The sequence below is a fragment of the Zonotrichia leucophrys genome, unplaced genomic scaffold, assembly GCF_028769735.1.
Source record: "Zonotrichia leucophrys gambelii isolate GWCS_2022_RI unplaced genomic scaffold, RI_Zleu_2.0 Scaffold_310_62237, whole genome shotgun sequence".
Classification (NCBI taxonomy): domain Eukaryota; kingdom Metazoa; phylum Chordata; class Aves; order Passeriformes; family Passerellidae; genus Zonotrichia; species Zonotrichia leucophrys.
In genome coordinates this window covers 27,177-39,931 of record NW_026992515.1, presented here as the reverse complement: position 1 = coordinate 39,931, position 12,755 = coordinate 27,177, and the positions used below count along the sequence as shown (strand labels likewise).

General features: G+C 56.3%; 1 protein-coding gene across 3 annotated transcripts in view; it reads right to left on the bottom strand.

Moving 5' to 3' along the window:
• Positions 1 to 54: 54 nt before the first annotated feature.
• Positions 55 to 12,755, bottom strand: part of MCOLN1 (mucolipin TRP cation channel 1) — a 20,693-nt gene continuing 7,992 nt past the window's right edge. The window contains exons 7-14 of one of the 3 annotated variants that reach the window (XM_064701047.1): positions 12,224 to 12,323; positions 9,449 to 9,555; positions 8,506 to 8,655; positions 7,656 to 7,757; positions 5,292 to 5,414; positions 3,761 to 3,967; positions 1,654 to 1,793; positions 55 to 502 (exon numbers count right to left, since the gene is read on the bottom strand). In XM_064701047.1, coding sequence (XP_064557117.1) covers positions 466 to 502; positions 1,654 to 1,793; positions 3,761 to 3,967; positions 5,292 to 5,414; positions 7,656 to 7,757; positions 8,506 to 8,655; positions 9,449 to 9,555; positions 12,224 to 12,323 — 966 coding nt within the window. In that variant the 3' untranslated portion in view covers positions 55 to 465. The other 2 variants (XM_064701049.1, XM_064701048.1) reach the window with 2 other exon arrangements.

Here is a 12,755-nt window from a genome sequence, read left to right as displayed (position 1 = left end):
AGATGGGGGGGTCCCCAAGGCCACCCCAGTGTCCCCATTGCCACCACAGAGCCCTCGTGTCCCAAGTGTCCTTTATTGTCCCCTTGGGGTGGCCACGGCTCTGTTTTGGGGTGAAAAGGGAAAATTTGGGGTCCCAGTGACCCCAAGGACGGGGACAAGGTCCTGGAGCATCCCCAAAAACGGATTTGGGGGTGCCAAGTTTCCAAACTCACCCCAAAAACTGAACAGGGGGTCCCAAAAAACAGATTTGGGGGTGTCCCAAAATGTCCCCCCCCAAAAAAAATGGAAGTGTCCCAAAAAAATGATCTGGGAGTCCCCAAAAATGTCCCCAAAAATCGACTTGGGGACTCCAAATCCATCCTGGGGGTCCCAAATTTGGGGTCCCGGGCAGGTAAAAGCAGAAGATAAAATAAAATACAATAAAATAAATTAAATAAAAATCTGGAGGTTTTTGGGGTGTCCCCCTCAGTTCACCAGGAGAGCGTTGTCCTGCACGGGGGCCCTGTGGGAACACAAATTTGGGGGTTTTTAGGGGGTTTTTGGGATTTTTGGGGATTTTGGGGGGCAGGAAAATCCGCCCAGATCCCAAAAACCCCGGGAGGGGAGGGGGGACCCCAAAACCCGGGGAGGGGCTGGATTTTGGGGTGATTTGGGGTCATTTTGGAGTAATTTTGGGGCTATTTTGGGGTAAATTTGGGGCCAAATTTTAGGGAAATTTTGGGTCATTTGGGGGCTGGGTTTTGCGGTCATTTGAGGTCATTTTGGGGCTGGATTTTGGGATAATTTTGGGGTCATTTAGGGGCTGGATTTTAGGGTCATTTTGGGGTCATTTAGGAGCCAAATTTTGGGTCATTTTGGGGTCATTCGAGGTCATTTTGGGGCTGGATTTTGGGGTCACTTTGGGACATTTGGGGCTGGGTTTTGGGATAATTTTGGGGTCACTTTGGGGCCAAATTTTGGGGTAATTTTGGGACATTTGGAGCTGGGTTTTGGAGTCACTTTGGCGTTATTAGGGGCTGTTTTTTGGGGTAATTTTGGGATAATTTTAGGGTCATTTAGGGCTGGATTTTGGAGTCATTTTGGGGCAGATTTTGGGATAATTTGGGATTTCCCCCCCCCAGGTGACCCCAAGCCCCCCAAAACCCCTAAAAATGTCCCAAAATGCCACAAAACCCCCAAAGTGTCCCAAAACTCCCCGAAATCTCCCAAAATCCCCCCAAAATGCCTAAAAATATCCCCAAATCCCCCGAAATGTCTCTAAATGCCCCAAAATGTCCCAAAACTCCCTGAAATGTCCCAAAAGCCCCAAAAATCCCCCAAAACATCCCAAAACCCCCCAAAATCCGCCAAAAGGTCCCCAAATCCTCTGAAACCTCCCAAAATCCCCCCAGTGTCCCAAAACTCCGTGAAATCTCCCCAAATCCCCCCGAAAGTCCCCAAAATCCCCCCAAAAGTCCCAAAATCTCCCAACCTCCCCCGAAATGTCCCAAACCCCCCACCAAATCCCCTAAAATATCCCAAAATCTCCAACTCCCCCTCAATAAATATCCCAAAACCCCTCAAAATGTCCCCAAATCCCACAAGACCCCCCCTGAAATGTCCCCAAACGCCCCCAAAATGTCCCCAAAACGTGCCCAAATTTGGGGTGCGGACCGGGGGCAGCAGCAGCAGAGGGCGGGGCAGGGGGCGGAGCCGGAGCCGCCCCGGCGGAACTTTCCGGAACCGGGGCTGTCCTGGCACTGAGCGATGAAGGCCTGGAGCTCCGACACCGGGGCGGCGCCCTCGGACTGGTTCTGGGGACACACAGGTGACAGGTGAGGGGACATGGGGACAGGTGACATGGGGACAGGTGACATGGGGACAGGTGACATGGGGACAGGAGCTCCGACACCGGGGCGGCGCCCTCGGACTGGTTCTGGGGACACACAGGTGACATGGGACAGGTGACATGGGGACAGGTGAGGGACAGGTGACATGGGGACAGGTGACAGGTGAGGTGACATGGGGACAGGTGACATGGGGACAGGAGCTCCGACACCGGGGCGGCGCCCTCGGACTGGTTCTGGGGACAGGGGACATCAAACAGGTGACATGGGACAGGTGACAGGTGAGGGACAGGTGACATGGGGACAGGGGAGATGGGGACAGGTGACATGGGGACAGGTGACAGGTGAGGGACAGGTGACATGGGGACAGGTGAGGGGACATGGGGACAGGTGACATGGGGACAGGAGCTCCGACACCGGGGCGGCGCCCTCGGACTGGTTCTGGGGACACACAGGTGACATGGGACAGGTGACATGGGGACAGGTGACATGGGGACAGGTGAGGGGACATGGGGACAGGTGACAGGTGAGGGACAGGTGACATGGGGACATGGGGACAGGTGACACCAGACAGGTGACATGGGGACAGGAGCTCCGACACCGGGGCGGCGCCCTCGGACTGGTTCTGGGGACACACAGGTGACATGGGGACAGGGGACATCAAACATGGGGACAGGTGACACCAGACAGGTCAGGGACAGGTGACATGGGGACAGGAGCTGGGACACCGGGGCGGCGCCCTCGGACTGGTTCTGGGGACAGGGGACATGTGAGGGACGGTGACACCAGACAGGTGACATGGGGACAGGTGAGGGACAGGTGAGGGGACATGGGGACAGGTGACATGGGGACAGGTGACAGGTGAGGGACAGGGGACATGGGGACAGGTGAGGGACACTGGGGTGGCACCTTCTGATTGGTTCTGGGGACAGGTGAGGGGACACAGAGGGGACATGGGGACAGGAGAGATAACATCCAGGTGATGTCACACAGGTGATGTCACACCCAGGTGAGATAACGCACACAGGTGAGATAACGCACACAGGTGAGATAATGCACACAAGTGACGTCACACCCAGGTGAGCTCCCACCTGTCCTGCTCACCTTGATGGTGTCATAGGAGCCGGTGATGAGGTCACACACACACATAACACATCCAGATAATGTCACACCCAGGTGATGTCACACCCAGGTGACGTCACACCCAGGTGAGTCTCACCTTGATGGTGTCGTAGGAGCCGGTGACCAGGTCACACACCCAGGTGAGATGATAACACACCCAGGTGAGATAACACACACAGATAGCACACCCAGATGATGTCACACACAGATAACACACCCAGGTGAGATAACTCACACAGATAACTCACACAGATAACACACCCAGGTCAGATAACTCACACAGATAACACACCCAGGTGATGTCACACCCAGGTGACGTCACACCCAGGTGAGTCTCACCTTGATGGTGTCGTAGGAACCGGTGACCAGGTCACACACACAGATAACACACACAGATAACAGATAACACACCCAGGTGAGATAACACACACAGATAACAGATAACACACCCAGGTGAGATGATAACACACACAGATAAAACACCCAGGTGAGATAACACACACAGATACCACACTCAGGTGATGTCACACCCTGGTGACGTCACACCCAGGTGAGTCTCACCTTGATGGTGTTGTAGGAGCCAGTGACCAGGTCACACACACAGATAACACAGAGATAACACACACAGGTAACACACACAGATAACAGATAACACACAGATAACACACACAGGTAACACACACAGGTGAGACAACACACAGATAACAGATAACAGATAACTCACAGAGATAACTCACACAGATAACACACCCAGGTCAGATAACTCACACAGATAACACACCCAGGTGACGTCACACCCAGGTGAGTCTCACCTTGATGGTGTCGTAGGAGCCGGTGATGAGGGCGATGAAGAGGCTGAGCACCATGTAGATGAAGAGCGCGCTGAAGCTGTACAGGTACACCTGGCTGAAGAGCCACACCAGGGCCCCGCTGGGGCGCAGCGCCGCGAAGGTGGCGAACATGTCATCGCCGTTGACCAATGAGAAGAGACACTCGGACACCATGGACAGCGAGCGGAACTGGGGACGGACACACCTGTGTGTCACTTGTGTGTCACCTGTGTGTCACCTGTGTGTCACCTGTGTCACCTGTGTGTCACTTGTCACCCCTGTGTCACCTGTGTGTCACCTGTAACCTGTATGTCATCACCGTGTCACCCCTGTCATCGCCATTGACCAATGAGAAGAGACACTCGGACACCATGGACAGCGAGCGGAACTGGGGACGGACACACCTGTGTGTCACTTGTGTGTCACCTGTGTGTCACCTGTGTGTCACCTGTGTCACCTGTGTGTCACTTGTCACACCTGTGTCACCCCTGTGTCACCCCTGTGTCACCTGTGTCACCTGTGTCACACCTGTGTGTCACCCCTGTGTCACCCCTGTCATCGCCGTTGACCAATGAGAAGAGACACTCGGACACCATGGACAGCGAGCGGGACTGGGGACGGACACACCTGTGTCACCTGTGTGTCACCTGTGTGTCACCTGTGTGTCACCTGTGTCACCTGAGTCACCTGTGTCACCTGTGTGTCACCTGTGTCACCTGTCACCTGTGTCACACCTGTGTCACACCTGTGTGTCACCTGTCACCTGTGTGTCACCTGTGTCACCTGTGTGTCACCTGTGTGTCATCTGTGTCACCTGCATGTCACCTATGTGTCACCTGTGTGTCACCAATGTCACCTGTGTGTCACCTGTGTCACCTGTCACCTGTGTCACCTGTGTGTCACCTGTGTGTCACCTGTGTGTCATTGTGTGTCACTGTGTGTCACCTGTGTCACCTGTCACCTGTGTCACCTGTGTGTCACCCGCATTTCATCCATGGATTTGGGAAGGAACCCAACCGCAAACCCAAACTTTGGGAATCCCCCAACCCCAAACCCCAAAATTTGGGAATTTGGGAATCCCCTGACACCAAACCCCAAAATTGGGGAATCCCCCCAGTCCCAAACCCAAAATTTGGAAACCCCAAACCCAAAACTTGGGAATCCCAAACTCCCAAACCCAAAATTTGGGAAGGAACCCAACCCCAAACCCGAAATTTTGGAAGGAACCCAACCCCAAAACCAGGATTTGAGAATATCCCAACACCCGAAAGTGAAATTTTGGAATCCCAAACCCCAAAATTTGGGAATCCCCCAACCCCAAACCTCAAGATCTGGAAATCCCCCAACCCCAAACCCAAAATGTGGGAATCTTCCAACCCCAAACTTTGGGAATCTTTCAAACCCAAAATCTGAAAAGGAACCCAACTCCCAAACCCAAAATTTGGGAATCCCAAACTCCCAAACCCCGAAATTTGGGAATCCCCCGACCCCAAACCCCGAAATCTGGGGACACCTTGACGTGGTGCGGGCCCAGCACGATCCACCCGCAGAAGCAATATCCCAAATAAATCACGGCCACGCAGCAGCAGAAGCGCATCACGTTGGGCAGCGCCACGCGCAGCGTCACGATCAGGATCTGGGGCGAAAAACGGGGAAAACGGGAAAAACGAAAATTATCAATGAGCAGGAGGAGCAAAAACGGGGGTTTGGGGCGGGAAAATGGGGATTTGGGGTGGGAAAATTGGGATTTGGGACTGGGAAATGGGATTATCCAAGTGTGGGGAGAGCATCACGTTGGGCAGCGCCACGCGCAGCGTCACGATCAGGATCTGGGGCGAAAAATGGTAAAATCGGGAAAAACAGGAATTGTCCAATGGTGGGGTTGGAAAATGGGGGTTTGGGGCGGGAAAATGGGGATTTGGGGTGGGAAAATTGGGATTTGGGACAGAAAATGGGATTATCCAAGTGTGGGGAGAGCATCACGTTGGGCAGCGCCACGCGCAGCGTCACGATCAGGATCTGGGGCGAAAAACGGGGAAAACGGGAAAAACGAAAATTATCAATGAGCAGGAGGAGGAAAAACGGGGGTTTGGGGCAGGAAAATGGGGATTTGGGGTGGGAAAATTGGGATTTGGGACTGGGAAATGGGATTATCCAAGTGTGGGGAGAGCATCACGTTGGGCAGCGCCACGCGCAGCGTCACGATCAGGATCTGGGGCGAAAAATGGTAAAATCGGGAAAAACAGGAATTGTCCAATGGTGGGGTTGGAAAATGGGGGTTTGGGGTGGGAAAATGGGGATTTGGGGTGGGAAAATTGGGATTTGGGACAGAAAATGGGATTATCCAAGTGTGGGGAGAGCATCATGTCAGGGGCACCATGTGCAGGGTCACGATCAGGATCTGGGGCGAAAAACGGGGAAAATGGGAAAAATTAAAATTATCAATGAGCAGAGTGGGAAAATGGGGGTTTGGGGTGGGAAAATGGGGATTTGGGGTGGGAAAATTGGGATTTGGGACAGAAAATGGGATTATCCAAGTGTGGGGAGAGCATCATGTCAGGGGCACCATGTGCAGGGTCACGATCAGGATCTGGGGCGAAAAACGGGGAAAATGGGAAAAATTAAAATTATCAATGAGCAGAGTGGGAAAATGGGGGTTTGGGGTGGGAAAATGGGGATTTGGGGTGGGAAAATTGGGATTTGGGACTGGGAAATGGGATTATCCAAGTGTGGGGAGAGCATCACGTCGGGGACACCACGTGCAGGGTCACGATCAGGATCTGGGGCGAAAAATGGCAAAATCGGGAAAAACGGGACAAAGGGGAGATTTCCATGTGCGGGGTGGGAAATCCAGGAATTGTCCCCAAGCCGAGCGTGACAGGGAGGATTTGGGGCAGAAAAATGGGATTTAACCCCGGCGCTGTCCCCAGGTAATGGCGCCATCCCCAGGTGACACAGGTGACACTGAGGTCACACGGGTGACACACAGGTGACACACACAGGTGACACACAGTGACACACAGGTGACACAGGTGACCCAGGTGACACAGGTGACACACAGGTGACACACACAGGTTACACACAGCGACACACAGGTGACACACACAGGTGACACACACAGGTGACACAGGTGACACACAGTGACACACACAATGACACACAGGTGACACAGGTGACACAGGTGACACACACAGTGACACACAGTGACACACACAGGTGACACACAGTGACACACAGTGACACACAGGTGATACAGGTGACACAGGTGACACACAGGTGACACACACAAGTGACACACAGTGACACACGGGTGACACTCACGTTGTACTTCTGGAAGAAGGTCAGGTACCGGATGACGCCGACCCCGTGATGTCCCTGTTTGTGTCCCTGTCCCCTGTCCCCTGTCCCTGTCACTGTCCCCAGGTGTCACAGGTGGCACAGGTGACACACACAGGTGACACACACAGTGACACACAATGACACACAGGTGACACAGGTGACACAGGTGACACACAGTGACACACAGGTGACACACACAGGTGACACAGGTGACACAGGTGACACACAGTGACACACACAGGTGACACACACAGCGACACACAGTGACACACACAGGTGACACACAGTGACACACACAATGACACACAGGTGACACAGGTGACACAGGTGACCCAGATGACACACACAGTGACACACAGTGACACACAGGTGACACAGGTGACCCAGGTGACCCAGCTGACACAGGTGACACACACAGTGACACACAGTGACACACAGGTGACACAGGTGACCCAGGTGACACACACAGTGACACACAGGTGACACAGGTGACACAGGTGACACAGGTGACACACAGTGACACACGGGTGACACTCACGTTGTACTTCTGGAAGAAGGTCAGGTACCGGATGACGCCGACCCACACGAGCAGCGTCGATGTCCCCAGCAGGATGCTGCACACGTCGTAGCCCGAGAAGTTCTGTGGGGACACGGGGACACTGCGGCCACTGGCCCCAGGGTGACATCGTCCCCAGGGGGGTGGCAGCGTCCCCAAGGGGTGGCAGTGTCCCCAGGGGGGTGGCAATGTCCCCAAGGGAGTGGCAGTGTCCACAGGTGTGACCTTGGCCTCGATGTCGATCTTGAGCAGTGTCCCCATTGTCCCCAGGGGGTGACAGTGTCCCCAGGGGATGGCAGTGTCTCCATTGTCCCCATTGTCCCCAGGTGTGGCAGTGTCCACACTGTCCCCATTGTCCCCATTGTCCCCAGTGTCCCCACTGTCCCCAGTGTCCCCAGTGTCCCCAATGTCCCCACTGTCCCCACTGTCCCCATTGTCCCCAGTGTCCCCAGTGTCCCCATTTTCCCCATTGTCCCCACTGTCCCCATTGTCCCCAGTGTCCCCACTGTCCCCACTGTCCCCATTGTCCCCAGTGTCCCCAGTGTCACCTTGGCCTCGATGTCGATCTTGAGCTGTGTCCCCATTGTCCCCACTGTCCCCATTGTCCCCAGTGTCCCCACTGTCCCCATTTTCCCCATTGTCCCCATTGTCCCCACTGTCCCCAGTGTCCCCATTGTCCCCACTGTCCCCATGTCCCCAGTGTCCCCAGTGTCCCCAATGTCCCCAGTGTCCCCAGTGTCCCCAATGTCCCCACTGTCCCCAGTGTCCCCAGTGTCCCCATTGTCCCCACTGTCCCCAGTGTCCCCACTGTCCCCACTGTCCCCAGTGTCACCTTGGCCTCGATGCCGATCTTGAGCACGGTGCCCAGCACGGTGAGGACGTCGCTGGTGACGAGCAGCAGGTACCAGCCATTGAGGAACTCGAGGCGGTCTGAGAGGGACACGGTGACACCGCGGTGACAGCGCAGGAACCGGCTGAACTCCTGTGGGACATTGTCACTGTCACTGTCATTGTCACTGTCATTGTCATTGTCACTGTCACTGTCACCTTACAGGGACACGGTGACACCGCGGTGACAGCGCAGGAACCGGCTGAACTCCTGTTGGACACTGTCATTGTCATTGTCATTGTCACTGTCATTGTTATTGTCACTGTCACTGTCATTGTCACTGTCACCTTACAGGAACCGGCTGAACTCCTGCGGGACATTGTCATTGTCATTGTCATTGTCACAGGGACACGGTGACACCGCTGTGACAGCGCAGGAACCGGCTGAACTCCTGTAGGACATTGTCATTGTCACTGTCACTGTCACAGTCATTGTCATTGTCACTGTCATTGTCACTGTCATTGTCATTGTCATTGTCACTGTCACTGTCACTGTCACCTTACAGGAACTGTCTGAACTCCTGTGGGGCATTGTCACTGTCACTGTCATTGTCACTGTCACTGTCACTGTCATTGTCACTATGTCACTTCATGTAGTCATTGTCATTCACGACTGTCATGTCTGTCACTGTCATTGTCACTGTCACTGTCATTGTCATCGTCACTGTCATTGTCACTGTCATTGTCACTATCATTGTCACTGTCGTTGTCATTGTCATTGTCACTGTCACCTCACAGGGACACGGCAACAAAACCCCAAAACCCCCCCAAAACTCCCATCAATCCCAAACCCCAAATTCCCCCAAAAATCCCCCAAATCCACCCCCAAACCCCAAAATTCCCCCAAATCCCCCCAAAGTTGCCCAAATCCCCCCAAACTGACGCACCCTCTGCAGGAGGAGCCCGCGGGCGATGGAGCGGGCGCAGAGCACCAGGGACAGCGAGCACACGGCCACCACCAGCACGTCGAACGCCAGGCGGCGCCACGTGGCACCTGGGGACACCAGTGTCATTGTCATTGTCACCTGTGGGACCCCACTGTCACCTGTGGGACACCCCATTGTCACCTGGGGGACACCCCATTGTCACCTGTCATCTGTGACACCCCAGTGTCGAACGCCAGGCGGCGCCACGTGGCACCTGGGGACACCAGTGTCATTGTCATTGTCACTGTCACCTGTGGGACCCCACTGTCACCTGTGGGACACCCCATTGTCACCTGGGGGACACCCCATTGTCACCTGTCATCTGTGACACCCCAGTGTCGAACGCCAGGCGGCGCCACGTGGCACCTGGGGACACCAGAGTGACACTGTCACCTGTGGGACACCCCATTGTCACCTGTGGGACCCCACTGTCACCTGTGGGACACCCCATTGTCACCTGTGGGACACCCCAGTGTCGAACGCCAGGCGGCGCCACGTGGCACCTGGGGGACACCAGTGTCATTGTCATTGTCACTGTCACCTGTGGGACACCCATTGTCACCTGTGGGACACCCCATTGTCACCTGTGGGACACCCCAGTGTCGAACGCCAGGCGGCGCCACGTGGCACCTGGGGACACCAGTGTCATTGTCATTGTCATTGTCACTGTCACCTGTGAGACACCCCATTGTCACCTGTGGGACCCCACTGTCACCTGTGGGACACCCCATTGTCACCTGTGACACCCCACTGTCGAACGCCAGGCGGCGCCACGTGGCACCTGGGGGACACCAGTGTCATTGTCATTGTCACTGTCACCTGTGAGACACCCCATTGTCACCTGGGACACCCCATTGTCACCTGTGGGACACCCCTGTGTCGAACGCCAGGCGGCGCCACGTGGCACCTGGGGGACACCAGTGTCACCTGTGGGACCCCATTGTCACCTGGGACACCAAAACTGTCACTGTCACCTATGGGACACCGCAGTGTCGAACGCCAGGCGGCTCCACGTGGCACCTGGGGACACCAGTGTCATTGTCATTGTCACTGTCACCTGGGGGACCCCACTGTCACCTGTGGGACACCCCATTGTCACGGCGCCACGTGGCACCTGGGGACACCAGAGTGTCACTGTCACCTGGGGGATGCCCCATTGTCACCTGGGACACCCCATTGTCACCTGTGGGACACCCCATTGTCATCTGTGACACCCCATTGTCGAACGCCAGGCGGCGCCACGTGGCACCTGGGGGACACCAGTGTCACCTGTGGGACCCCATTGTCACCCGTGGGACACCAAAACTGTCACTGTCACCTATGGGACACCGCAGTGTCGAACGCCAGGCGGCGCCACGTGGCACCTGGGGGACACCAGTGTCACCCGTGGGACCCCATTGTCACCTGTGGGACACCGCATTGTCACCAATGTCACCTGTGGGACACCCCCACAGCCCCGTGTCACCCAGTGTCACCCACTGTCCCCACTGTCACCTCCTGTGGGCATGGTGGGGTGGTGGCACTCCCATTGTCACCCCCATTGTCACCCATTGTCCCCACTGTCCCCAGTGTCACCTCCTCCGGGCATGGCGGGGTGGTGGCACTCCCATTGTCCCCCATTGTCCCCATTGTCACCCATTGTCCCCACTGTCCCCACTGTCACCTCGGCCTGGCATGGCGGGGCGGTGGCACTCCCATTGACCCCCATTGTCACCCAGTGTCACCCATTGTCCCCATTGTCACCTCCTCCTGCCTGGCGGGGTGGTGGCACTCCCATTGACCCTCAGTGTCCCCATTGTCCCCATTGTCCCCATTGTCCCCAGTGTCACCTCCTCCGGGCATGGCGGGGTGGTGCCACTCCCATTGTCCCCATTGTCCCCATTGTCCCCAGTGTCCCCATTGTCCCCATTGTCACCTCCTCCGGGCATGGCGGGGTGGTGGCACTCCCATTGACCCCCATTGTCCCCATTGTCCCCATTGTCCCCATTGTCCCCAGTGTCACCTCCTCCTGGCATGGCGGGGTGGTGGCACTCCCATTGACCCCCATTGTCCCCATTGTCCCCATTGTCCCCATTGTCACCAGTGTCACCTCCTCCTGGCATGGCGGGGTGGTGGCACTCCCATTGTCACCCATTGTCCCCATTGTCCCCATTGTCACCCATTGTCACCCATTGTCCCCATTGTCACCTCGGCCGGGCATGGCGGGGTGGTGGCACTCCCATTGACCCCCATTGTCCCCATTGTCCCCAGTGTCACCTCCTCCTGGCATGGCGGGGTGGTGGCACTCCCATTGTCCCCATTGTCACCCATTGTCCCCAGTGTCACCTCCTCCTGGCATGGCGGGGTGGTGGCACTCCCATTGACCCCCATTGTCACCCACTGTCCCCATTGTCCCCAGTGTCACCTCCTCCTGGCATGGCGGGGTGGTGGCACTCCATTGACCCCATTGTCCCATTGTCCCAGTGTCACCTCCTCTGGCATGGCGGGGTGGTGCCACTCCCATTGTCCCCATTGTCCCCATTGTCCCCAGTGTCACCTCCTCCTGGCATGGCGGGGTGGTGGCACTCCCATTGACCCCCATTGTCCCCAGTGTCCCCATTGTCCCCATTGTCCCCATTGTCCCCAGTGTCACCTCCTCCGGGCATGGCGGGGTGGTGGCACTCCCATTGTCACCATTGTCCCATTGTCCCCATTGTCCCCATTGTCCCCATTGTCACCCATTGTCCCCAGTGTCACCTCCTCCTGGCATGGCGGGGTGGTGGCACTCCCTGATGGCCGCGTGGGTGCCCAGGCGGATCCGCACTCGCCCGCTGTGGGCGCTGTTGTCGAAGGTGACCTGGGGACACGCGGTGGCACCGTCACCGTCACTGTGTCACCGTCACTGTGGCACCGTCACTGTGGCACTGTCACTGTGTCACCGTCACTGCCACTTTGGGGTATTTGGGGACACTCAGGGGACAACTGGGGACACTGAAGGGACAATTGGGGACACTTTGGGGTATTTGGGGACACTGAGGGGACACTTGGGGACCCTCTGGGGTATCTGGGGACACTTGAGGACACTTGGGGACACTTTGGGGACACTGAGGGGACACCAAGGGGACACTTGGGGACACTTTGGGGACACTGAGGGGACACTTGGGGACATTTAGGGGACACTGAGGGGACATTTAGGGGACACCCAAAGGACACTCAGGGGACACTTTGGGATATTTGGGGACACTTGGGGACACTGAGGGGACACTTGGGGACACTTTGGGGTATCTGG